This window comes from Salmo salar, chromosome 06 (genome assembly GCF_965601325.2).
Source record: "Salmo salar chromosome 06, fSalSal1, whole genome shotgun sequence".
Taxonomy (NCBI): domain Eukaryota; kingdom Metazoa; phylum Chordata; class Actinopteri; order Salmoniformes; family Salmonidae; genus Salmo; species Salmo salar.
Window position 1 is genome coordinate 33,984,017 of NC_138296.1, and position 26,787 is coordinate 34,010,803.

Below are 26,787 nucleotides of genomic sequence, written 5' to 3' on the forward strand. Positions count from 1 at the left end.
TATTTCCAATTGGATCAATTAGGAGCTAAACCAGATAGTGATTTGATCTGTCAGAGTGAAAAATGTGAGTATGTGCTTTTCAAATGGAACAGCAAGTCTCACAACCACGTGAGTGTGATTGCCCACCCCTCTTTACATTGGTGAACCCATCCATCTGTTACAACTACAGGGGGAGAAACATAGTACCCCATTCTGAATGGGCCTTGTTTGAAATGCAACACCACCATCTAGTGACTGAATAACTACATTATATTCAGGAGGCTCCTGCAAAGAGGATTTTTGCAAAGTATTTTTGTAACACACACTCGCACGTACACGTACCTAATAATTTAATTCAGACTCCTATTGGCTATTTAAATTCAGCAGAATTTCTAATACTAAGGCAAATTAACAGAAAATGTATGACTTGGGTTGACATTATGAGTTGAGGGTTAAGGGGCACCCCTAACATGATCAGTGAAAACAGAAATGATTACCAGACTTATTAAAGTACTATTTATTTAAGGTTAATATCACGACAACATGCACAATACAAAGATTGGTGACATTGTCCTATCCTGAAGACCTCGTTTAAATAAATAGTTTGAAGAATACAGCCTTCAGCTGAAATGGTTAGTATATCAAAAGAAGATTACAAATGTGTAAAGACCACAGCCCAACAATTGTCTTTTCTTGTATGCCTTCACTCCCTCGCGTCACAATTTGAGAAATGGAGAGAGGAAAACATAAAACCACCGTTACAGGAGTCTGTAGCCTGGCTCCAGCTCATGTCAAATGTGAGATACAATTATCAAAGCAATCCAGTTGTAAGTGCCCCATCCTCCCATAAATTGTCAAATGTCATTGACATTTAAGAAACCCTGTGGATGAGGGTCATTTCTCATCTATCAAGGCACAATGCCTTGTCCTCCTTCAAGGCTTCCCATTAATCATGTCAGTAATGTTTGCATATGAACATATTTGAGAGAACATTTTTCCAAATCCAGGGTCCAGATAGCCTCAAATAGTGTTTAAGGCACTATCACCATAAACAGCTGAATACAAGCACTTAAAACCACCTAAGTGGTTGCTGGTTCTAGTCTAGTCAATTTGACCATAAATCTGTAAGTATTGTAAATCTAGTTGAAGAATAAACATGTCTGGACAATGCCTGGCTACTTGATCTGTATGAGAGGCAAATCACACTCAAATGTTGTGTCTCCAGAATTCTCACAAAAAAATCTCTCTTGTGTTTGTTTAAACAATACACTACCACATAGGTTACATCATGACACAACTGCACTTTCAAACACGGTGCATCTGCGTGGCAAGATTTAAACAAGTAGGGAGCAATGATTACCACTCTGTGTATAATTAACAGATGCACTAGAATAACCATCCTTCTCTGCAAACCTGACACGTTAGCTTTCTTTGGGGTAACGCCTTTGTTGATTCATTTGAGTAAAACATTTAAAGCATGGTCTGCAGAGTATGATTAGAGTGGGGAGTTCAGTTGAAGTGCTGTGTAGCTTAACTCCTCTCTAGGGAGCAGAAAGACAGTAGACGTTGTGGTTTCTTTTCAGTTACATCAGATAAACACATTTTTCTTCTGTGGGTAGCAGGGCCTAACTACTGATCCCATGCAGGCGAGTAAAATGAGATTGTGGTGTGTGTATGCACACTGCATGTAACAAAGGAAAATATCTAGCATTTCATCAGCCTACACTTTGAACACCAGCTGCTAAATACTCGATCTGGTGTTTTTTTTTGTGGTCAAGGAAAAACAATATCAGGCAGTTAGGTTTCCTTGGGCTCCACCCTTCCCACAGTAGTGAAATCCCTGAGTGCTTGCCCTCAGCGCTCATAAAGGCACAAAGAGGCCCTTCACAGGGAACTCTGGCTGAGGTAGGGGAGGAGTCACGTCAGGTGTGCTGTCCATCATCATCCTGCCATATCTATACCGGCAATTATTCACTGGGCTCGTCCATAATAATCACCAGTTTTGACAGTACACCCGCCAGTGAATGCCCTAGTGGGGTTGTGGGAACACAGACCTGAAGGGAGAGGAGTAACCTCGGCCAGTAACCGGTCTTATCTGAGCACTAGGGGAGAACAGAGATAGTGTATCTTCTTCCCTCCTACTCCAGCCTGGGTGAAATACTTCACTGATAGACTGACTGCACTGAGGAATGAAACTTATTTTCAACTGATGAGAACTTGGTCCTCAACGCAACACCGGGTTTGCCTTGCAAACTTCTTTGTTAATGTTATAGCTTCGAGAGACAGAGCTCTTCCAGTAATTACAACATTTTCTATTTTGGAAAATGTTGCCTAAGGAAATGTTGCTATTATTTGTCCTTTCATTGGAATTTTACATTTCATATAAGACTATGGTGCTTTACACTAATGTGAATTGGCAAATTGATTGTAATGGTCACGACATCTTATACTCGAGGGAGAAAAAAAACAGTACTTCCAAGCTTGCTATTCCAGAAGAACTTTGAATACAAAACGAGAGCTGGATTAAACTAGAGGTAGCTACATTATAATGACATCCCTAAGAGTTGCATTACTACTTCGTAATCAAACAAGCTACCAATCTAGTTTACACCTGGCCCTGAATAGTTCCCTTAAGACAAAGCTTTCCTCCAGTTGATTAGCTTGTTTTGTTGCGTGTGTACAATATATCAAAAGTACATTGTCTTACTAACAGAGCAAAGCAAAAGAGTAAGTCTGCAGATTTCAGATGAATACATTGTAGAGAAGAGGAAACTTTGCATCACTGCAGTAAACCTATGTGCATTAACACTGCTCTAACTTATCTACTTCATTCAATACCCCACTTAAGGCCTCTGCTGTCTACTTTTCAGCCCCTTTGCTAGGCAGCTCAATTACCGGTATTCAGTCAATAATTATGTATGTTGAAGAAGCCCACACTGGTTGGGGACTCCTTGACTGTGACAGTGACAAGGTTGGCGGTGACATCAGTAACAAACACATGCTCGATCAGGCTGTGAGTGGGCTTCCAGTCCTGGCCGGTCTGGACTGAGATGGACAAGTCCTGACTGTTACTTGGGTAGGGGGAATCCTGGTCAGAGTCTGAGGTGCTCTCCTCACCGGTGCTCATCTCACTCAGGAGGACTTTGGCCTGCTTGCCACTGTCTTTGGAGGCAGATCTCTCCCGCTTGCCCAGGATGTCTCTGGCCTCTACGGAGGGGTTCTGGACAATGCTCTTCTCAACCCTCCCTTGGGCCCTTGTTGTAGTCAGCCTCTCAGGCCTCTCGGCCATGACACCCACTTCACTGGTCTCCTCAGCTTTGACCTTAATTCCAGGATGGCTCTTTCTGGGCTGTTGTCCACCAGGCGTGGCAGGACTCTGTACAGGATTTTTCTCTTGACCATACTGACCAACTGTGTCTTTCCGTACTGGGTTGGCGGTGCTTCGCAGGTTGGACACTGGTGCGGTGCCATTGCCTGGAGTACCGTTGCCCGGTGTTGATTTGTTCACACTCTGCAGGTTTAGTGCCTGAAGGCTTGCAGCTTGGTTGGCAGGGCCTTTAGGAGTGGAGAAGGGCGCAGCAGGTTTGTTATTGGGTACCTGCTGCAGTGGTGTTTGCCCAGGGGCATCTGGTTTCTTCTGCCCGTTGTGGGAACCCAGCTGTGGCTGAAAAGCTCCTTGCGGGTTGCCATTGCTGGTTGAGAGTTTGGAGTTATGCAAATTCAACGCTGCTACTCCAGGAGATTTGCTTGCAGTCGTTTTTAAGTCCAAACCTGCTCCACTGTACACATCAGAGACCGACAGTTTGAAGTCAGAAGCTTGACTCTTGCTCTGGTTGCATCTCTGGTTGAAAGAGAGAGAAGCTGAGGTATTTGACCGGCCAGAGCCTGCAGTGTTCATGGAGCTTTTAGTAGTCCCACCCTGGGCCAGGGAACATCTGCCCTGGACACTCAGAGGGCCTCTGCTGTTCAACCCCATGAAGGTGAAGCTGGCTGGGTGAAAGGGTTTCTTGATTCCACCTCGGAGGTCTGCAGGGGATTCTTTGGCAACTGTCTTTATGATCTTGCGCTGGCCCTTGTTCTGTTGAATGGCCTTCATTTCTGCAGGCAGTGCTTTCCTGCCTCGCTTCTTCCTCGGGGGCTCCGGCTTGGCCACAACAATCTGTGCTTTCTTCTGAGGGACAGGGTGGAGCTCCCGTGTTCTGGGACCTGGCTTTGCCTTTCTATCGTTGTTATCATCGTCGTCATCATCCGATGAGGAGGAAGAGGAAGAAGATGACGATGATGAGCCAGACGAAGATGACGATGACGAAGAGCTGCTTGACTTTGACACTTCAGGCACAGTTTCCTGAAATGAGAACGGGAAAAGTCATAGTACATTATATTTATACAAATATTAAAAAGTATTTTCTACCAAAATGTCAAAGGTCTTGAGGAAATCATACCACAACTTTTCGAGGTCTCCCCCTCGGCCTTTTCCCTCTCTTGCAGATCAGAATTTCCTTTTCTTGTTCACTGTAAAAACAAAATACAGGAAACAGTCTTCAGCAGTAGTTATGGTAGAAGTAGAGCAGGAGTCAAGGATACAGAGCGAGCACTGTTGAGTGTTTTGGAAACCATCTGAGGAGAGGGTATTCTATCACTAAACATATACACTCTGACTTGTAGCCTTCTTCTTGACAGAGACATATGGACTGTGTGTTCATGGCGAGACAGAATTTTTACAAGTAACATCTCGTGAAGTATTGTCTTATCTTGCAATGCCCAATGCTTGGCAAAAACAAATCAGAGGTTGCAATAAAAATCCCCAGATGCTCATCTGAAAACATTAGATACGCTTTCACTTTTGGAAATTTGGTTCCTGTTTTTGTTCCACCCCCTCATTTCCTGCTGTATATGCTTTTAAATCATTGTTATCCTTCTACAAATGTATGTTTGCAAAGGAAAGTATACATTTGAAATGAAATATTTTCCCTGCTTCAGTTTTAAGATTAACTGGCACTTATGACTCCTTTTATTTTACAAATGCATTATTTTATCCCTTACCAATACTAAATAATGTATTTTTACATCAAATGTATATTGAACAGAACGACCATCAAATAAAACTTGAAGGGTTGGGAAAACCTAAACTCATATCGATGTGTTTACAGCCTGAAAACACAGATTGTATGCCTATCTGTGGGCTCCACATTGGCTTGAATGGGGCACTATTAACCCCTGCTGGAGCATTTCAGAGGGCATTGTTTGGATATAGTGGATAGCTCACTCAGTGAGGTCCTGGGCAAATAGAAACTCACCTCTTGTTAAATGCAGCCAATAATCTTGGGTCAAGGATGTTCGCTTGGGGCTCCCAGCTATTGTGCCTGAAGCAAAAGGAAAATATGTCCATCAAAATACTAAAATCACTTAAAATGTCCACATTGCAGTACTTCTTGGTAAAAGTTGATGATACAAGTTCGTCAATGCACTGATTGGACCATAGTGTACCAGTAATGAAATGTAGGCCTAGTGTAACCTAACCTAGTGACCTAGTATAACCTATACCCTACCCTAGTGATTGTGTAGAGATAAGAGGCCTAGTGTAACCTAACATAGCGATTAGAGAAAGGAGGCCTAGTGTAACCTAGTGTAGAGATAGGAGATAGGAGGCATATGCAAAGAGCTGTGAGTCGGAGGCTTAACCACATAGCAAAGGGGGAAGATAAGGAGAGAAGTTTATTTAAAGCCAAGTGTGTAGGATCTGCCGCCTTCACAGGAATCAGAGAATCTCAAGAGGGCCAATACTGAGTTAATGTAGAAAGAAATTGCAAATTGGCAAGCACATTATAATTTCCACCAGCCACATCTTACCTGTTTATATCACAACAAGTAAATAACTTGACAAATCGATGGCCCTGGCAGAATCCGACAGCAATGTGAGGATTTGGGTTAAGAACGGGGTGTGAGCGACAGGCAGAATGCCCATTGATGATGGGATTAATAGCAACAATGAAACAGAAGGGACAAGGGAAAGGGCAACTGTGACAAGGACGCGCTGGCAGCTGGAGCGCTCGAAAGGGGGGAAAGACTGATTTACGAAAATGATATGTATACTACCGAGTCACGTTAGGCAATAAATAAACTATATTACATTATCATATACATTTAAACAACCATCACAAAAATTAGGCAAGTGTACCAACTGGACACTGTAGTTTGTGGGATGTGTGTGAGACTCGGCATACGTTTCCCAACCCAAACATCTACCAACTCCTGCTTGTAATTTATTTATCAATAAAGCATATAATATAAAGCTACACTGATAAACCATTAGCTAGAGTTTCAGTAGCGAGTGATCAAATATGAGTTTCTATAGCCTAGTTTGTGTGGCATAATTACTGAGATGTCAAATAGACAAACCAGCAGATATTGAATACGAGAAACCAAAACCCTAAACGATCTGCTTGTTTTGCATAACTAACTAGGTTAATTTCCAAACCTTAAAACCAACAACAACAACAATAATATTAGTAGGAGGAGGAGGCAAGCGTAAAACCATACTTTCTCGTTTTCACGTGCAGCATGATTTCGAGCGAATTTAGGGAATGTATGAATCCTTTACAACAACAGTGAAGCAAAAAGCGACACGTTGTTGTTGTTTTCATTGTTTGAGGCTGCACTCGCAGCTGCAGCACCACTTGTACTTACTTGGATGACCATCCCCTCCACTTTACAAGAAACTCTAACTTCCCCTGCGAAAATAAAAAAGGAAATGTTACCAAACTGTGGGCAGAAAATATTTTGGGATATGAGAAAATTATATTTTACAACATCTAACCTTTCTTAGTCGTTTGTTCAGGATGCATTCCGCGTCGAAAACCTGTTCTCCTACGGCGCTCAATTCCTCCATGTTCGCTGTTGCCTACTCTAGTATTTTATGAAAAGAATGGAAAAGAGGGCGGAAAGAAAACGCATTCTCGAAGCTTGTCCCTTGGCAGATACCGTCCCTGTAAACGTCACACCTCGACGTGTGACCAATCAAATCGTTTTCACATATTGTGGTCAAAAATGTTCTATTATATTGACAAGATAATCGAGTGACCGCTCAAGCAATGGAACTACATGTCCTCAAAGATGGAAGCCAGGAGGGAGGAGGCCAGATCAGGTGAGAACATTCTAGCCAATGAAAGGGCAGATACGTGTCTGAACAACAATATAAAGTAGTTGTTGTTTTTTGTTTCCGAAATGCCACGTGCATCCACATATATCAGCGAATTCCTAACAACATAACCATTATGAAACTTATAACATATCAAATAAGCCTTATGTAACAAATTAGAAATTACTTTTTTTGTTGACCAAATTGGACACTCTCATTGACCTCCATGCAAAAATGCCTCACTTCGTGGCCTGTTTCGTGGACAGATTTTTGGCGGAGTAAACTCTCTCCCTTCGCCTCTTCCCCTCTGTTGTGGTTTATTGAGCACCACAGTGGCAGCGTCATAATGCCCATAAGACCTAGCGGTTAAACAGGGAAATGGTTCCAATCATTTTTCCACCATTCATTTTTCCCATAGTGGATTTTAGAAAAACGTAAAAAAAATAAGGGCTGTGCTCTGTCTAGGCTTACCCTGGTGTGACATTTTAATAACCATATAAACCTCTCGGGCAAGGTGACTTTTATAAATATATTCGGCTCTATTTACTCTCAGATTTGAAAATGCTAATTAGCATCATGCAATACTATAGAAGCCCTGCAAGCTCTTGCACGTCATCTCTAGCTGACACCTTGTCTAACAGAAGTTTAGCCAGTTTATTCATTACTACATTTAGCCAACATTAGATAGTTAATCCAGAGATTCTTTGCCTCCATTCGGCAATCTCATCCAGATCATCATGGCATTTGTAGCTAATATCATTTCATTTTTGGGGGGTAAATACAGGCGAATATATTGATAAAATTCACCTTGTCCAAGAGAGATTTACATGGTTATCAAAATGTCACGCCAGGGTAAGCCTACACAAAACACAGCCCTTATTTTAAGTGTTTCTAAAACCCCTATGGGAAAAAAATGAATGGTGGAAAAATGATTGGACCCATTTCCCTGTTTGACCGCTAGGTTTTATGGGTATAATGACTCATACTGTGGTACTCTATTGGATTTTTCCCTGGAAAATATGTTACTGAAAGCCTTGTATGAAAAATAGAACAGTTGCTTATCTTTCCCCCCCATACCCAATACCTTATCTATTATTTAAAATGGAAGGCCTTTAGTCAGGCCTGTTACTTTATTGTAATTGTATTACTCTTCTGGTAATGTTCACTAGCATAATGATGACCTGTAATGATAGTTTGTCATAATTTACAGTATAATTAAAAAAGTTAAAATGCAGATTTTCTATGTAATTTCCTATTAACTTATATAATTATCTTGTCACGTGTTGTATTTCCACATATTTTTTTAACAATTAGTAATCACCATCTTAAATCCAGTTGATATATCATCAAATGACAATACATATAAAATATATCTGTAAGGTCATGTCAAGAAATACAGTACTGTGCAAAAGTTTTAGGCAGGTGTGAAAAAATGCTGTGAAGTAAGAATGCTTTCAAAAATAGACATGTTAATAGAAAATATTTATCAATTAACAAAATGCAAAGTGAGTGAACAGAAGAAAAATCTAAATCAAATCCATATTTGGTGTGACCACCCTTTGCCTTCAAAACAGCATCAATCCTTCTAGGTACACTTGCACAAGGTCAGGGATTTTGTAGACACATAGTCAGGTGTATGATTAGACAATTATACCAAACAGGTGCTAATGATCATCAATTCAATATGTAGGTTGAAACACAATCATTAACTGAAACAGAAACAGCTGTGTAGGAGGAATAAAACTGGGTGAGGAACAGCCAAGCTCAGCTAACCAGGTGAGGTTGCTGAAGACAGTTTACTGTTAAAAGTCATACAACATGGCAAGACTGAGCACAGCAACAAGACACAAGATAGTTATACTGCATCAGCAAGGTCTCTCCCAGGCAGACATTTCAAGGCAGACAGGGGTTTCCAGATGTGCTGTCCAAGCTCTATCGAAGCACACAAAGAAACGGGCAACGTTGAGGACTGTAGACGCAGTGGTTGACCAAGGAAACTTACTGCAGCAGATGAAAGACACATCATGCTTACTTCCCTTTGTAATCGGAAGAGGTCCAGCAGTGCCATCAGCTCAGAATTGGCAGAAAAGTGGGACCCTAGTGCACACACCTACTGTCTGGAGAAGTCTGGTCAGAAGTGACCTTCATGGAAGACTTGCAGCCAAAATACCATTCCTCTGACGTGGAAACAAGGCCGTGACTCAACTATGCACGAAAACACAGGAACTGGGGTGCAGAAAAATCGCAAAGGTGCTCTGGACTGAGTTAAAATGTGAAATAGTTGGCTGTAGCAGAAGGCAGTTTGTTCGCTGGAGAGCGGAACGCAAATGAGTGTCTGCAGGCAACAGTGAAGCATGGTGGAGATTTCTTGCAAGTTTGGAGCTTCATTTCTGCAAATGGAGTTGGGGAATTGGTCAGAATTAATGGTCTCCTCAATGCTGAGAAGTACAGGCAGATACTTATCCATCATGCAATACCATCATGGAGGCATCTGATTGTTCCCAAACTTATTTGCAGCATGACAATGACCGCCAAACGCACAGCAAAAGTCGTTAAGAACTATCTTCAGCGTGAAGGAGTGCTGGAAGTGACGGTATGGCCCCCACGGAGCCCTGATCTCAACATCGAGTCGGTCTGGGATTACATGAAGAGAGAGAAGCATCTGAGGCTGCCTAAATCCACAGAACTGTGGTTAGTTCTCCAAGATGTTTGGGCCAACCTACCTGTCAAGTTCCTTCAAACTGTCTGCAAGTGTACCTAGAACAATTGATGCTGTTTTGAAGGGAAAGGGTGGTCACACCAAATATTGATATTATATTACTCTTGAAATGTATTTCCATTCCTTTATTTATATAACGTATTTATACAGAAACCTATAGGTTCACTCCACTCACTCACTGCCATCCAGAACAAAACCACAAACAATTATTTTGTTAGTTGACAGGATTTTGAAAAATATAACTTGGAAATCAGAAATGGATTTATAATTAAACAACTTTCATATAATGCATGCCTGCACTGATGTCAGAGTATACAATTTGTCACTTTTTGAACTGGTTTTGTCCGGTGACTTAGATTCAGATAATGTGTTCTTTTGCTGTAGTCTACTGATCTCATCAGTGTATCATGGCATCAATCATTGTTTAGAGAATACATCCTTTTAGAAAATGTCTAAAGCATAAGTTGTCCCAGGTGGCATGGTGACTGTAGTGGCTTACATTCGCAAGGAAAAAAACCTTTCCGATCAGTGCAGGGTGTCAGTCTCAACATGGAGGGGATGCACTAGTCTGTTATAAGGAGGTTTTTAGGGAGTATGTCCATAATGTCATAAGTAGTGGCGTCCCTTTGTTTATCCATTTCAGATTTCACTTGGGGTGCAGTTTAAAGGGCAGTTTGAGTCGCTTCCTTTCCCCCTGGAAGCACTGACTTCTCAGAGCTGAAACATAGGAAAGAATGATACGTTCTGAATAATTGGGAGGAAGTTATGTTGACACAGGGTTATCATAGTTTTCTAAAATATACATTTCACAGTCAGTGTGAGGACTAAACCAATGGCATGACTTAATAGTATGACATGTTTAACTCATTAATACCCAAACATGTTTACAGAATTTATAACTTTATGTAGCCTATCTGCACCATGTTATCCAACTAGGCCTCTGCAGAGTCAGTATCCCGCTGACTACAATCAGCAACAGGACGTGAACAGATATGGGCTGTCCCTAATTGTATTAACATACAGACAGAGCACTTGACTTGTCCTTTTTATTTTTTACCCACGACAGATTGTTTCCACCGCTCGACTCGTTCAGTTTGTTTACCTGTCTCTTGGAATTACACCTTAACTATAGAAAGCTTCCAATCAGTACATTATTGTCTTGATTTATGGCAGAGGAAGAAACAGTGACAGAAGCTGAGAAACTGACGGAATCCAACATCGGCAGTAAACAAAAGAAATGATGCATTTAAAACAAAGTTGTTTGCAACTCTATGTACCCGCCAGTGGGCAAATATCCTTCTGCTTGTTTATTTTAATACTGTATGTTTGAGGTTTCAGTTTCCCTTTAACCATTAGGAGAATGAAACATATCTGAGCCTGTATCTGTGGTTAGTCAATTTCTACTTTTTTCTCTTATTACATTGCACACATTTCTATATATCAGATTGTGCAGGCAAATATTCTTCACATTTTCCAATTCCCATTGATTTGCATACATATGCAGACATACATACCTTCTATCATTTTTCTCCTTCTTGAATGCATTAAACGACACAACTGCTATGAAGACCACAACAAGAAATCCAGCCACTGCTGCCAATCCAACAAAGATATTTGATTTTATGTCCTGACGGAGGTCTGAAATACGAGACGTAATGCACATGTAATGTCATTTGATTTGTGTACATGGATGTCAATGACCGACATTATTAATCCATTTTGTAATTTCTGTTGTGTTGCATATTTGTACATTCTATATACATTGCGTTAGACAATAGATTACTTTGGCTGTGTAATGAAGGAGCAGGTGTAACACTTTTTGGGTCATTAGCCTGATATAAACTTACCCTCTGTGACAGAGACCAGCATGTGTTTTGTGGCATCCAGGTGGCCATCATTGGGATCAGGCTTGATGCCCAGTATGTGACACATCAAGGGGTATATGTTCACTGTTTCAAAGGGGCCCACCTCCAGGTCCTTTTGGAACGCCGGCCCCACAGCTCTGAAGAAGGGCTTCATGTCCATTTCTTCGTTGTCAAAGCCATGCTCCCCTGCATTGAACTGCACTGGGAGGAACTGTAGAGACAAAGAGCCAAGAAGAGTCAGGGTGATCAAGTCTGTAGGAGTCCACTTAGAGTAGGAGAAGTGAAATCGTGAATGATCAGAATGTTGCAATTCATATTGATCATCATAATGGGAAGCCTGAAGTCCAACTTGTCTTTCTATGATGTACTCTCAACTGGACAGCAGAGGGAGATGTTGACTAACTGAAGGAAAGGGTTGCTTGAGCAACCATTACATCTGCTCCGTGCTTATAAGAACAGAAACGGGAGAATTTCCCTGTTCTCCATTATTAGACGCATACTGTTAAAATGACTGTTAATCAGGTTAAGAGGGAATCCTTTCATAAACTAAGGAGGCCTAAACATCACATAGTTCCTTTGGTCATTCAGGACAACTACTTTGATCATGAAATGGATATTACAATGGATTGTATGAACAGCAAGTGATACAGTTATACGAACACTTTTTTATCTTCACTTTGTTCACAGAAAATACACTGATATATTTAGATACACAGGGAGAAGGTAGGCTAATTACCATAGATATTATGTAACCCTTCTCTGAACATGCATAACATTTGCTTTGATAAAACTGAGAGGAATACCTTTTGAAATGTCTAAATAAAGGGTCCGTAAACAGGAGATAACACAAGAGGGTCAAATACCCTGAACTTATGTATTTTGATAATTAGACTTTACACTGAAGATCAAATGAACACTACCACATACCCTCACTGTAACCACAGCCTTCAATGAGTTTATATTCGTTCAGGTGTAATCAATACCTCTGATGGGTTACTGTCAGTATAGCATTTGAAGACATTTGTAATTTAGCTATATTGCTATTTCTGTTTTACAGTATGTTGATTTGTAGTGGCCATCTCTCGTATGCAAAAATGAGAATCAGATTTCTTTATGATTTAGTATCACTCAATGGAGTGATGTAGCACTTCCAGTGGTAAAGTTACAGGCAGCAGGGTTGAGCCAAATGTAAATGCTAATGTCGAATTTTGTGGCATGAATATCTTCATGAAGCATTAGAGAGCTCTGCATGCCGTCAGCCAAACCTGCATTATCCTGGGAAGGTGGTAATGCACTTGATTCAAATTGTAATGTATTAAGATTAGATTTGAATTCCTTGTTTCCGGTCTAAAATATTCCATTTTCTCCATCGCTACAAACCAAATTCACTTGGTAATTCCTTCAATATTTGTAGTCCATTGAAATATGGCATGTTATCAGAAATCACATAATGCATGCAGGGGGATGCATGAGGTTGTGCCATACTGTACTGTATATTATAGAAGTTATAAAATATCCTAGATGCCTAAAGATATACTGTATAGGTTACATGGTTATTTTTAAACCAGCTTCTTTGCTCATACTATGTTCACTGAGGCCAACCCTCTAATCAGTAATTCACATTAAAGCATGGAATTGGAAAGTCTACAACAATATGCATGTTTAGTCTCACAAAAGTAAAAGTATGCCTTCATTTCACTTTTTGTGTGCATGAAATTGGTTCTGTGCATGACGGAAACCCATAAAAAAAGTATTCATTTGTTTAAGCGAACTACTATTACTAAATACTATAGAGACATGCTATGAACCCACCCCGTTAATGACATATCCAGGGTCAGAGAAGAGAATGATGGGTAGGATGCGGTTGTTATTAGCAAAGTGAAGGCGCTTGGGCATCTCCTCCTTCTTGAAGACATGAAGGTGAGGGTGCGCCCCCTTCAGGGCGTTGTAGACCTTATCCAGCATGCCCTTCTTGGGAAGCAGCATCCCAGAGGGCCCAAAGTCCACCAGGTGAAAGGCTATATCTCTGAAGGAGAACCCGGGGATCCTGGAAAGGGTGATCTCCTTCACCAAGCCGTTGCGGTACACATTGCTCATCCCATGGTCAGCGGTGATGATGATGTTGAGACTATCGGCAAGTCCATTTTGTTCAGCCAAGCTGCGGATGTAGCCCACTGTTCTGTCCACCTGCTTGACCATCTCCCTCCGCTCAGGGGAATCAGGCCCGTATTTGTGGCCTGTGCCGTCAGGCTCCCCAAAATACAGTGACACAAAGTCCAGGTCCATCTCACTGAACCAGGTGCCCATCACCTTCTCTACATTCTCTTGCCATTTTGTCTCGTTTTTGTAGTCATAAAACCGTGGTTCCACTTCCTTCACTGTCTGCGTCTCTCCCTGGTAGGTGGATTGCGTGCCAGGAAAGTGAAGAGAGCCAGCCCTCAGGCCCTGAATAGACAAAATGGGGATGAAGAGAGGTGTCACGCACACACACACACCGTCTTACACACACACAGTCTTACAAACACACACAGACACACATACAGTCTCACATACAACTCTCACACACACCGTACATGCATATATGCACAGACATTTAAATGGCTACCCAGACTATTTGCATTGACATAACATTTGATTTGATTTGTATTAATGTAAAGCAAATGCAGGAGTGATTTAAGATGAAGGTGCATTTGAAATCATTCTGACCTGTCTCTGGGCTGTGATCCAGATGGGTAGAGTGCCGTTGTCCCACCACTCATTCTTAAACTGGGTAGCATAGTAAGGCAGTTTCTCACTGGTGGTGATGTTGAACCACATGTTGTGGATCACCCCATGGTTTTCAATGTAGCGCCCTGAAAAGAGTCACTGTCAATCTCTCAATATTCAGTCTGCCACATTCACATGACAAATTCTATCAACTTTATAGCCTGTGAGTGCCATGGCGCTTCTTGGACAAGGTCTTACGACCGACACTGGAGATGAAAGGAATTTAATTTCAAGGAAGTTACATTTCTTTTAAACTGGCACTGATGATTCAAGAGTCAAAAATGAGAATTTCTGTCAAGGAAAATAGAAATTCCTCCTTCAGCCTTCCCAACATAATCATCTTACTCAACTCTGAAAGCTGCTGGACCCTGGGACATTGAATTACAGTTAATTTCTTATTAACTAAACTGGGAATGACTTGTGATCCAATAATTAGAGAAAAAAAAGGACCGCCATGACATGAACATGAACCTCCACAGAATCACTGCTCTCTTGGAGCCTGTAGAAAAGGGTTATGCCTGGGTATCGATCTACAGTAGGTACCTGCTCTCTTGGAGCCTGTAGAAAAGGGTTATGCCTGGGTATCGATCTACAGTAGGTACCTGTTAGGAGGGTGAAATGTGTGGGACTGGTGATGGTGAGGTAAGGTGGGGTCACATATCTGGCCTTGACTCCGTCTTTGGCCATTGTGTCCAGATTCGGCGTGTCCACATCGCGGTCGTAGTCCCACCTGAAGCCATCGAAGGAGACGAGCAGTACTTTATGCTGGCCTTTGGTGCTGTATCTATCCAGCGGTACACCTGAAGAGGACGCGGCCAACAGGAGGCAGAGACTCACTGTCCACAACATAGTGGGTACGACACAGAGCTGAGTCTGTCACTTTACTCCGATCCTTGGGTATGCAGGCTGTTGCTATACACCGACTCCAGCACCTCACGGTTAAAGCCTTAAAGCCCCTCCCCTTCCCATTACACCTGAGCACATTTCCCTTCCCTGTGCCAGCAGCATGTGATCAAAGTTTCATCTTATCTGATCATATAGTATCTAGTTGATTAGATGGATGTTTGCTCAGCACATTTATGCATGTTGCTTGATTATGTTTTTATGTACTGTGTAATTACCATCCAATGTTTGTTCCTGTGCTTGTATAGGAACTCTCTTTTATTGTGATTGCAAGATATCAGTTCCAGAATGTTGTAAACAAGACTGTCCGCTTGGCTGTTATGTTCATGGACTTTGTCTGCTTGTCCATCCATCCATTTTGTCTGCCCGTCTGTCTGTCCGTTTGTCCATCCGTCTTTCTGAGTTTCTAGTGAATAATTGACAAAGCGAAAAGACACGTATGGATTTCACCTTGAGTGTGGATGGTACATGATCGATCTTTCGCCTAGAAAATTGAGAAGAAAATGAGAGGATGTACCTCTTCATCAGTGAACTCCAGTCTCTAGGGAAACCGTAACCTGATAGTATTTACTATTTAGTTTAGTATTTTATTAGAAAGCAGTGGCTACTCTTCCTGGGGTCCAAACAAAACATAAAACATGACATAATACATAACCTTAATAGACAAGAACAGCACAAGGACAGAACTATCCTAATCTAATAGCAACCTTGAATCATGATATCCTGATCTCACAGATCCAGGGTGTATACTAAGTAGCTGGTTTGAGGAGTTAGCCAGGTAACTTTCTATGGCAATGAATGCTTTAGAACTAACCTGCTCTGGGGAGGCTAAAGCTGCGTTTAGATGGTACGAGGTAGACAGAAAACCAGATGTCACTGTTTTCAATGAGAGCACGACGTTAAATGGCGTCCCTGGTCTAAACACAGCATAAATCTGGGCTAATGCTGCGTTTAGACGGGGTACGCAAAAACGGTCATACCCGTCGGCATAGCGGGGCAAGAAAGCAAGAAAGATGGTGACGGCAAAAGCAAGCCAGCACGACGGTATGCGTTGCTATGATGATTTCACTAAACAGACAGTTAGAACACAACGCTACGGCAGACTGCAAAAGTCTGAACTTTGGCGCCAAGTCCCGTCTACCGTGGCGGCTGACGGCATTCACCGCCAGGCTCAGCGGTATTTACCGTCATGCTCTCATTGAAAACAATGACATTTGGTTTGCCGTCTTCCATGTAAAGCTCGGCATAACTCAGTTTATCCTGAATGAAGTGTCTGTCGCTAGTTGAGGACCAATGAAATCAGATTGCCACCCTCTTGCAAACATTGCGTAATCATTCCCTTCATTTGAGGATGATGACCGATTCAATATTTTATTTATCACATTTTTTTTGTGTTCAAAAAAAGTTATATTAAAATACCTATTTATTAAGGACAGGATGCATTTGAAAGTTCACACACAGTAAAACTTTTGTATGACGTTGTACAATTATTTTATCAATAGAAGTGGGGAAAAAGATGCTGTGTGCATTCATATGCACACCAAAGCACATCAAATCAAATGTTATTGGTCACATACACATATTTAGCAGATGTTATTACGGGTGTAGCGAAATGCTTGTGTTTCTAGCTCCAACAGTGCAGTAGTATCTAACAGTTCACAACAATACACACTAATCTAAAAAATAGAATTAAGAAATATATAAATATTAGGACGAGCAATGTCGGAGTGGCATTGACTAAAATACAAAATAATAGAATATAGTATATACATATGAAATGAGTAAAACAGTATGTAAACATTATTAAAGTGACTAGTGGTCCATTATTAAAGTGGCCAGTGATTCCATGTCTATGTACAGTGCCTTGCGAAAGTATTCGGCCCCCTTGAACTTTTCGACTTTTTGCCACATTTCAGGCTTCAAACATAAAGATATAAAACTGTCATTTTTTGTGAAGAATCAACAACAAGTGGGACACAATTATGAAGTGGAACGAAATTTATTGGATATTTCAAACTTTTTTAACAAATAAAAAACTGAAAAATTGGCCTCAATTGTTCTGTAAACACCAGAGAGAATCCCACAACATCAGGAACCATCCGTGTTCTTGGTTCTTCCGTTTGCATAGGCTGGACATGTGATTCATAGATGCTACTGAATGCAAGGGAAACACATGGAAATGGAAACGCAATAATTATGTGGAGTTTCACCAAAGTCGTTAACTCCTGCTCAGTCCACCTGGCATGAACAGAGCCACATATCATATCGTATGGAGTAGCACTGAAGTATTTCTCCCACTACGTTCCCCTAACATAGACATATTCCTTTTAATAACTCACTCCTCAATGTGTTTTTAGCTTCGGGCTAGTGCTAAATATCCTTTTAGATTTGGAATTTGCCACCATGACCATGGACAAACAAACAACAAAACAAAACTATTTTCTGTGGCCTCTGTCTTTCTAGCGCTTTACTTCAAATCATGTACCCTTCCAGACACTGTACTGTATATCACTCACTGGTTTATGATGCTACTTTATCAATGTCGATCAAATTCCCTGACAAGCAAGCACTTCAAATGGGTTCTTTCTTTTGTCCTTGGCGGGAGTTCAAGGGAAATATCTAATCTTCACGGAGATAAGGGATAACATTCATCAGCTCTCATTTACCTCATTCATATTCAGTAGCTGTTTCATATTAACTCCATCCCTAGTCCAACGTCAGCAAGATTTGGTGGAGCATTTAGGACTGTTGAGACCAAGGGAGAGTCTCAGATCTCTGCCATGAGAACTTTATCAAAAAACACACACACTGAACTTCAGGGGCAGGGAAACTTTATATGACCCTCACAATTCTGTTTATAATTTCCACAGAGAATCTCTATTTTTGCATCTTGTGGAAAAGTGAATTATTTGTCTTTAGCACTCCCTGCTGCCCATATAATACTATTGCACCACATAGACATTACAACTAAGGATACGATCACACTAAACAATACAGTGAAACTCTCTCAAATTGTATGGAATTTATTTTCTGTCTGTCCACCCATCTGGTAGTTGGAGCTCTCTGTCTTCTACGAGATATACAGTACACATTACATGTTATTGATTGAAACATTCCATTAGATTAAATGTGGTATTCCTTGTCATGAACCGACTTTGTTCCGTCTTTAACTGAACAATTTCCCCTTGGTTTCATTTCCAAGAACTCATCGATAAGGTTTAAATGACTAGCATGCTGTTTGTTTGAGCATGCACTGTTTGGTGGCTGATAATCATGGGGTCAAGTACAGGCCAATGTTCAGAGAGCCCACTCGCTGTGTTTTGAATTGTACGTAAACAGACATTTGATGCATGAATAGCCCTCTATCAGGTTACACACAAATAAGCATTTAGCTCAGTATCCACTGTGCCAGACCGGCGGCCACTACTATAATTGTGTTTATGGTTAATTCTGTTGAGATTACATGTCAAATTCATATAGCTCATGCTGATACAGCGTCAAATGTGGTCTCTGTATTATAAACAATAGATTCATCACTTGTATGTTTTTGCATCTTGGATATTATTATGGTTTGGAGCAGGGGAGGTAGTGATGTCAAATGTAGGCTTTTTGCCCACTAACATAGCTCAATTAGTTCTCATGCGTATTCCTCCCTGCCGGCATTGCTCAGCAACAGAGCCAGCATAGCAGACCCCCTCCCTGCCTCTCCTCCCTCTCCCTTGTCGATGTTTGGCACTATCTGATGGGGTGTGATCCACAGTGGGCCAGGCCTGCAGCAGCTGACAGCCTCTCTCATGGTGTTGTCATGTCAAGGGGAGGCTTTGTTGAAATGGAAAAAAAATTCTCCAGAGGAGCCCCCACTGAAACAAGCAAATGGCAGAGGTGGTAAAGAGAGAGGACTCTTTCACACCTGTCAAACACCCTGGCCATAACAGAGGGACGCTGTTGTTGCTCAGCTGTTGGGAGGCTTTACACTCGGGTACCTACAGTAACAGTACAGACTCAACATGGCCAGTTAACTGCCAATGACAGCACGTTGCTCAGGGCAGTGCACAAGGCTAAAATTCAGGAGGATGCTCGCACTCGAGGACTAGTCGCTTGGCTTTGATTTAATGTTTCATGCACGTTACACGTCCCACTCTGCCTGGGCTCTCTGCTGCTATTACTGTTTTACTGTAATGTTACCGTTGTAAGGGTTGAAAGTACATGTCAGCACTTCATCAATCTGAATATATGCCCAAACTACAAGGCTATGACCTTCACTGTATGGTTATGCCATTGCATTGCATTAGCTGTTTGCTTGTTGTCAATGCTTCATGACACTGATTTGATAACAATGAGATGAACATTTAAGGAAGGCCACATTCTGTTTGCCCTGAGTAGCGTTGTGCAGACCAGCAGTATATTGAGTTAGGATGGAACGAATCATCTAAGGACTGATGACCATTTCTTGGATAAAGATGTACTGTGGATGCATTTCTACTCATTGTGCTGGTAGTGTTTCACATTAGATTTCTTCATTATTCTCGAAACGTCATTCTTTGAACTGTATATCTGCCATTGTCTGTACTTTGTGTTGCAATATGGCATATAATTAGCTGGTTATTTGTCCGTAGTGTATTAGCTTTGGAGAAGAATACACTAACACTTTTTTGGTTACTACATCAAATCAAATTTTATTTGTCACATACACATGGTTAGCAGATGTTAATGCGAGTGTAGCGAAATGCTTGTGCTTCTAGTTCCGACCATGCAGTAATATCTAACAAGTAATATAACCTAACAATTTCACAACAACTACCTTATACACACAAGTGTAAAGGAATGAATAAGAATATGCACATAAAAATATATGAATGAGCGATGGCCGAACGGCATAGGCAAGATGCAGTAGATGGTATAGAGTACAGTATATACATATGAGATGAGTAATGTAGGGTATGTAGAGTATGTAAACATTATATAAAGTGGCATTGTTTAAAGTGGCTAGTGGTACATTTATTACATACATTTTTCATTATTAAAGTGGCTAGAGATGAGTCAGTATGTTGGCAACAGCCACTCAATGTTAGTGATGGCTGTTTAACAGTCTGATGGCCTTGAGCTAGAAGCTGTTTTTCAGTCTCTCGGTCCCGCTTTGATGCCTTCTGGATGATAACGGGGTGAACAGGCAGTGGCTCGGGTGGTTGTTGTCCTTGATGATCTTTTTGGCCTTCCTGTGACATCGGGTAGTGTAGGTGTCCTGGAGGGCAGGTAGTTTGCCCCCGGTGATGCGATGTGCAGACCGCTCCTCCCTCTGGAGAGCCTTACGGTTGTGGGCGGAGCAGTTGCCGTACCAGGCGGTGATACAGCCCGACAGGATTCTCTCGATTGTGCATCTGTAAAAGTTTGTGAGTGTTTTTGGTGACAAGCGAAATTTCTTCAGCCTCCTGAGGTTGAAGAGGGGCTGCTGCGCCTTCTTCACCACGCTGTCTGTGTGGGTGGACCATTTCAGTTTGTCCGTGATATGTACACCGAGGAACTTAAAACTGTCCACCTTCTCCACTACTGTCCCATCGATATGGATAGAGGGCTGCTCCCTCTGCTGTTTCCTGAAGTCCACGATCATCTCCTTTGTTTTGTTGACATTGAGTGTGAGGTTATTTTCCTGACACCACACTCCGAGGGCCCTCACCTCCTCCCTGTAGGCCGTCTCATCGTTGTTGGTAATCAAGCCTACCACTGTAGTGTCGTCTGAAAACTTGATGATTGAGTTGGAGGCGTGCATGGCCACACAGTCATGCGTGTACAGGGAGTACAGGAGAGGGCTGAGAATGCACCCTTGTGGAGCCCCAGTGTTGAGGATCAGCGGGGTGGAGATGTTGTTACCTACCCTCACCACCTGGGGGCGGCCCGTCAGGAAGTCCAGGACCCAGTTGCACAGGGCGGGGTCGAGACCCAGGGTCTCGAGCTTAATGACGAGTTTGGAGGGTACTATGGTGTTAAATGCTGAGCTGTGGTCGATGAACAGCATTCTTACATAGGTATTCCTCTTGTCCAGATGGGTTTGGGCAGTGTGCAGTGTGATTGCGATTGTGTCGTCTGTGGACCTATTGGGGCGGTAAGCAAATTGGAGTGGGTCTAGGGTGTCAGGTAGGGTGGAGGTGATATGGTCCTTGACTAGTCTCTCAAATCACTTCATGACGACGGAAGTGAGTGCTACAGGGTGATAGTCATTTAGATCAGTTATCTTTGCTTTCTTGGGAACAGGAACAATGGTGTCCCTCTTGAAGCATGTGGGAACAGTAGACTGGGATAAGGATTGATTAAATATGTCTGTAAACACACCAGCCAGCTGGTCTGCGCATGCTCTGATGACGCGGCTGGGGATGCCGTCTGGGCCGGCAGCCTTGCGAGGGTTAACGCGTTTAAATGTTTTACTCACGTTGGCTGCAGTGAAGGAGAGCCCGCAGGTTTTGGTAGCGGGCCGTGTCAGTGGCACTGTGTTGTCCTCAAAGCGAGCAAAGAAGTTGTTTAGTTTGTCTGGGAGCAAGACATCGTGGTCCGCGACGGGACTGGTTTTCCTTTTGTCGTCCGTGATTGACTGTAGACACTGCCACATACCTCTCGTGTCTGAGCCGTTGAATTGCGACTCTACTTTGTCTCTATGCTGACGCTTAGCTTGTTTGATTGCCTTGCGGATGGAATAGCTACATTGTTTGTAATCAGTCATGTTTCCGGTCACCTTGCCCTGATTAAAAGTAGTGGTTCGCGCCTTCAGTTTTGCCGAATGCTGCCATCAATCCACGCTTTCTGGTTGGGGAATGTTTTAATAGACGCTGTGGGTACAACATCACCGATGCACTTGCTAATAAACTCGCTCACCATATCAGCGTATTCATCAATGCTATTGTCCGATGCTATGTGGAACATATCCCAGTCCACGTGATCGAAGCAATCTTGAAGCGTGGAATCGGATTGTTCGGACCAGCGTTGAACAGACCTGAGCACGGGCCCTTCCTGTTTTAGTTTCTGTCTATAGGCTGGGAGCAACAAAATGGAGTCGTGGTCAGATTTTCCGAAAGGAGGGCGGGGGAGGGCTTTATTTGCGTCGCGGAAGTTAGATAACAATGATCCAGGGTTTTGCCAGCCCGGGTTGCGTATTCGATATGCTGATAAAATTTAGGGAGCCTTGTTTTCAGATTAGCCTTGTTAAAATCCCGAGCTACAATAAATGCAGCCTCAGGATATGTGGTTTCCAGTTTACATAGTGTCAAATTAAGTTCTTTCAGGGCCGTCGATGTGTCTGATTGGGGCGGGATATACACGACTGTGATTATGATCAAAGAGAATTCTCTTGGTAGATAATGCGGTCGACATTTGATTGTAAGGAATTCTAGGTCAGGTGAACAAAAGGACTTCAGTTCCTGTATGTTTTTATGATCACACCACGTCTCGTTAATCATAAGTCATACACCCCCGCCCTTCTTCTTACCAGAGAGATGTTTGTTTCTGTCGGCGAGATGCGTGAAGAAGCTGGGTGGCTGTACCGACTCTGATGACGTATCCTGAGTGAGCCATGTTTCCGTGAAACAAAGAACGTTACAATCTCTGATGTCTCTCTGGAAGGCAACCCTTGCTCGGATTTCGTCTACCTTGTTGTCAAGAGACTGGACATTGGCAAGTTGTATGCTCGGGAGCGGTGCGCGATGTGCCCGTCTACAGTGCCTGACCAGAAGACCGCTCCGTCTGCCCCTTCTGCGCGCCGTTGTTTTGGGTCGCCGGCTGGGATCCGATCCATTGTCCTGCGTGGTGGGCAAAACAGAGGATCCGCTTCGGGAAAGTCGTATTCCTGGTCGTAATGTTGGTAAGTTGACGTTGCTCTTATATCCAATAGTTCCTCCCGGCTGTATGTAATAAAACCTAATATTTCCTGGGGTAACAATGTAAGAAATAACACATAAAAAAACAAAATACTGCATAGTTTCCTAGGAACGCGAAGCGAGGCGGCCATCTCTGTCGGTGCCGGAATAATTCCATATGTGTTATTTCATAGTTTTGATGTCTTCACTATTATTCTACAATGTAGAAAATAGTAAAAATAAAGAAAAACCCTTGAATGAGTTGTTCTAAAACTTTTGACCGGTAGTGTATGTGTCATATCAGTATGTGTTCTACATGCATACCTTCTGCCTCGGATGCTTAAGTAACAGGCCTGATGTAAGAGTGAGTGAGGTGTATATGAGCTAGCAGCAGAGGGGAGGTGAGGCATTTGGAGGCAGCAGCCAGGGCTGATTTGCAGCTCCATTCCAGCGTGTGGGGCCTTTCAGGCCCTCTAGCCTGTAACAGGTTGACGTGATAAACTCTCCAGCAGCAGCAGCTCTAGTCAGATGTAGCATGGTACCCCCCCCCCCCCCCCCCCCGTGCTCCTCTATTCTCGGCCTGGTGGCTTTCTGTGGCTCCAGCGCTCTGGATTTACACCTTCACAAGGAAGTAATTGATTTCTTTAATTTGTTTCAAGAGAAGCCGTTGTCAGCCGACCAGGCAGCCATTTTTCAAGCCACTTTAATTAAATGCCAGGTCTTTAGGTGTGATATGAAATTCGTTTGGCTCCTCTGATCTTCTACTCCACAGACAATTCATTAACATTTCTTATGTGCCTTTATGTTTTACACAAAGCTTCAAAAAGCAGCTCAACTGTGACATTTTGGTTTCTGTACCATATATTTAATTATTTCTTTACGTGCATTTAGACTGCAAAGAAAAAGTGTGTCTGTACCACATAAGATAAAGCAGCCTCTGTAGAGTCTCAGTCTGAAAAGGAATTCAGAGAAAGAATTACCTGAAATATCCATCCAGGAACACTTAAAGTTGTATATCATTGTTTTAGTATTATTGTAGAAGGTATTCAAATATGCCTTAAGCTGTACTACAACTTTGACCATGGTATTATATGTGTGACCACTGCTATCTCCTAGCTTTATTGACCTAAATAAAATGCTCATACTCATAGAAGATAACTTGTCTTGCTGCATTTAGCGGTTCAAACCATTCTAAATGATTACAAGCTGGTTTATAGTTCATAGTTCTGTTTCATTTCCGCCCCAAAAATGTTTTGTGTTTCTCTAAGCCTGTACTGAATATTACATTTGTCTGTTGAGTGATGCTATATGAGACAGGACAGCTGACGATAATTATCTGGTAACCGGGAGATACTCTATTCTCGCCCACAGAACAGGGTTGCATACACACCTCCATCCCCATAATATCCTGCCTGCCTGCCTGCCTGCCTGCCTGCCTGCCTGCCTGCCTGCCTGCCTGCCTGCCTGCCTGCCACCCCACTCGTTCTGACTCAGGGCTCCTCCATAATGCTCCTCTCCACAGATCCTCTCACAATGGCGCTCTCTCCCTCTCATGGAGATTCACAGCAGCTGCCTCCTCCTGCCTGCCTCCCACCGCCCATCCACACGACACTCCCCAGCTTCAAAGAGGAGGAAACATGCTGAGACTCATAAAACAAAAAGGGAAACCTGCTCCAGGATACCACATTACCTCTCTGTAAGAGTTCTGGGTGAAACATTCCTTAAAATATAGTTTTTTTACACAAACGAGCTGGAATGGGAAGTGCAGCTTGTGAAACAAGCAAGGCCAGGATTTCACAAGGGATTTCTGGAAAAAGGTTTGAGCATGAAATGGCAGAGGACTCGTCGTAAACGGTACATTAAAAGGAGTCCCAGATCAATTTCCCCAGCCAAATGTTGCATTACAGGAGTCATTTTGACAAAGTAGCCGTGTGATTATTTTGTATTTCCATTTGAAAGCAATTAGCTAGTGGCTGGGTCTTTCCCTTGAGTTTCTGTGGCTGAATTTAAGGAATAACTCAAGATAATTGCTGTGAAATGAACAGAGCGCGAAGTGAAGGGAAGCAGCAAAACGTCAGGGTTCCCTCTCCACGGAAACGCCCTCTGCCTTTGTCGATGCACCAGAAAATTAGGCAGCAAGCGATAACAGAGCTTGAATGAGTAAACGCCGGGGCCGAGTGATATTTACTCCATTCCAGGCTATTACAGAAATTGAGTGTTTCCCTGGGTCTCACGCTGTGCCGCCAGAGTGGCTGAGTACAGGAGGAGGAGGTTTGACACACATGGCAGCGCTGCAGCCTCCGCTGCCATGAAGGAAAAGCAAGTTGAACAGGAAAACAACAACGTTTGTATAACAGCACGCACTCCATCCAAACGCATGAAATAGCTTAACTTAGCCACATGTTGGCACTATGTCCGTTCACTGAACCCTGAAAGGACACAAAGAAGTTTGAAGAAATGGGAAGGGACTGACCTGGTGTTTTCCCCTTGTCTATTGTATCTTAGCCGGAAGCTGCCTCCTCAGCCCTTGCACTAATTACTGGCTTGCTCAGAGGCAGCTGTCCCTTGGTATGCCTTTCATGCCTCTCTTAATTATGTCGGCCAGGAGAGAATGTGATTGTTATTGTCATTACTCTCGTTAGTAATTAAGCATCTATTGACTCCATCCAACATTCAGTCGGTTTCATTAGGCCTGAGGTCTGGAGATATGGATTAGTCTCTCCCAGCGTCACACAGCCAGGCAGGCAGGCATAGCCGTGGAGCACCACCACACAGCACCACACAGCACCACACAGCACAGCCTTCCACTGGGTGGTTGAGGTTTACAGACGAGGAAGAGGAGTTGAATTGCGGCTTTTCTCCCCCCTGTGACAGGGACAACCTTCAGCCCGCACTCAGCATGGAGGTGGTGAACGAGGGGAGTCTCTCTCGCCTTCACGCTGTGTCTTCGTCAGTGACGCTGCAGCAGTGACTGGCTCTCCCGGAGGTGGCATGGCAGCCACGGAGATTACTGAGGCAGGAATGTCAAGAATCTGCTAAATCCTCAACCAGAGGTGGATGTGGGTTGACCGACAGGAGAGAAGGGTGAGCGGTGGCGCGGGGGAGAAAAATATGACTTGAAACACCAGGGATTCCCTCCCATAGGGAAAGTGGCAGAAGAGGGTAGAATAATAGCCTCGGGATGGGGGTTCAATAATCGTCCAGGAGTGACAAGGAGCCAAAAGCAATTCCTAACTGAGAACTAATCCCTACTTTTTGCGGGGCGAGGAGAGAGGGAGATAAGCTTGGAGGTTAATGCAGAGGCAGCTCTCCTCTGTCCTCCTCGGTGACAGCCCCTGACAGGCGGACCCTAGCAGCACGGCTTGTTTATGTTAATGTAGGCGGCCAAGCAAGCTCCCACGCTGTGCTCCACCAATAGAGACGTCAGAGGCTCGTCAGAGTGGCACAGCAACCTCTCACTGGGGCACCCAGAAACTCTGCCTCCACAGACAGGGACACGGTAGGGCTCTATCAGTCAGCCATGATTCAACCGTCTTCCTCTGTGCACTTGATATGAACAACAGCCACAGTTTGCTT

General features: G+C 43.0%; 2 protein-coding genes across 2 annotated transcripts; both read right to left on the minus strand.

The window, feature by feature from the left end:
• Nucleotides 1–481: 481 nt before the first annotated feature.
• LOC106606946 (chromobox protein homolog 2) lies at nucleotides 482–7,083 on the minus strand. Its single transcript, XM_014203441.3, has 5 exons — nucleotides 6,797–7,083; nucleotides 6,667–6,710; nucleotides 5,277–5,342; nucleotides 4,422–4,491; nucleotides 482–4,324 (listed from the first exon to the last, which is right to left on the minus strand). Exons 1-5 carry the CDS (start codon nucleotides 6,866–6,868, stop codon nucleotides 2,885–2,887), a joined length of 1,692 nt encoding a protein of 563 aa, XP_014058916.2. The 5' UTR covers nucleotides 6,869–7,083; the 3' UTR covers nucleotides 482–2,884.
• A 1,497-nt stretch (nucleotides 7,084–8,580) lies between these two features.
• Nucleotides 8,581–15,389, minus strand: LOC106606947 (ectonucleotide pyrophosphatase/phosphodiesterase family member 7). The gene is made up of 6 exons (XM_014203442.3): nucleotides 15,070–15,389; nucleotides 14,408–14,553; nucleotides 13,514–14,146; nucleotides 11,684–11,912; nucleotides 11,351–11,474; nucleotides 8,581–10,553 (listed from the first exon to the last, which is right to left on the minus strand). Exons 1-6 carry the CDS (start codon nucleotides 15,314–15,316, stop codon nucleotides 10,499–10,501), a joined length of 1,434 nt encoding a protein of 477 aa, XP_014058917.1. The 5' UTR covers nucleotides 15,317–15,389; the 3' UTR covers nucleotides 8,581–10,498.
• Nucleotides 15,390–26,787: the final 11,398 nt, after the last annotated feature.

Excerpts from the sequence above, each read along its gene's own strand:
- LOC106606947 (XM_014203442.3), bottom strand. The coding sequence starts at position 15,316 with ATGTTGTGGACAGTGAGTCTCTGCCTCCTGTTGGCCGCGTCCTCTTCA. Across the intron at positions 14,554-15,069 it reads ACATTTCACCCTCCTAACAG|GGCGCTACATTGAAAACCAT; the intron begins GTACCTACTGTA and ends GACTCTTTTCAG. Across the intron at positions 10,554-11,350 it reads AAGGAGAAAAATGATAGAAG|CTCTGAGAAGTCAGTGCTTC; the intron begins GTATGTATGTCT and ends CCTATGTTTCAG.
- LOC106606946 (XM_014203441.3), bottom strand. The coding sequence starts at position 6,868 with ATGGAGGAATTGAGCGCCGTAGGAGAACAGGTTTTCGACGCGGAATGC. Across the intron at positions 5,343-6,666 it reads TGGAGGGGATGGTCATCCAA|GCACAATAGCTGGGAGCCCC; the intron begins GTAAGTACAAGT and ends CTTTTGCTTCAG. Across the intron at positions 4,492-5,276 it reads TTGGCTGCATTTAACAAGAG|TGAACAAGAAAAGGAAATTC; the intron begins GTGAGTTTCTAT and ends TTGTTTTTACAG.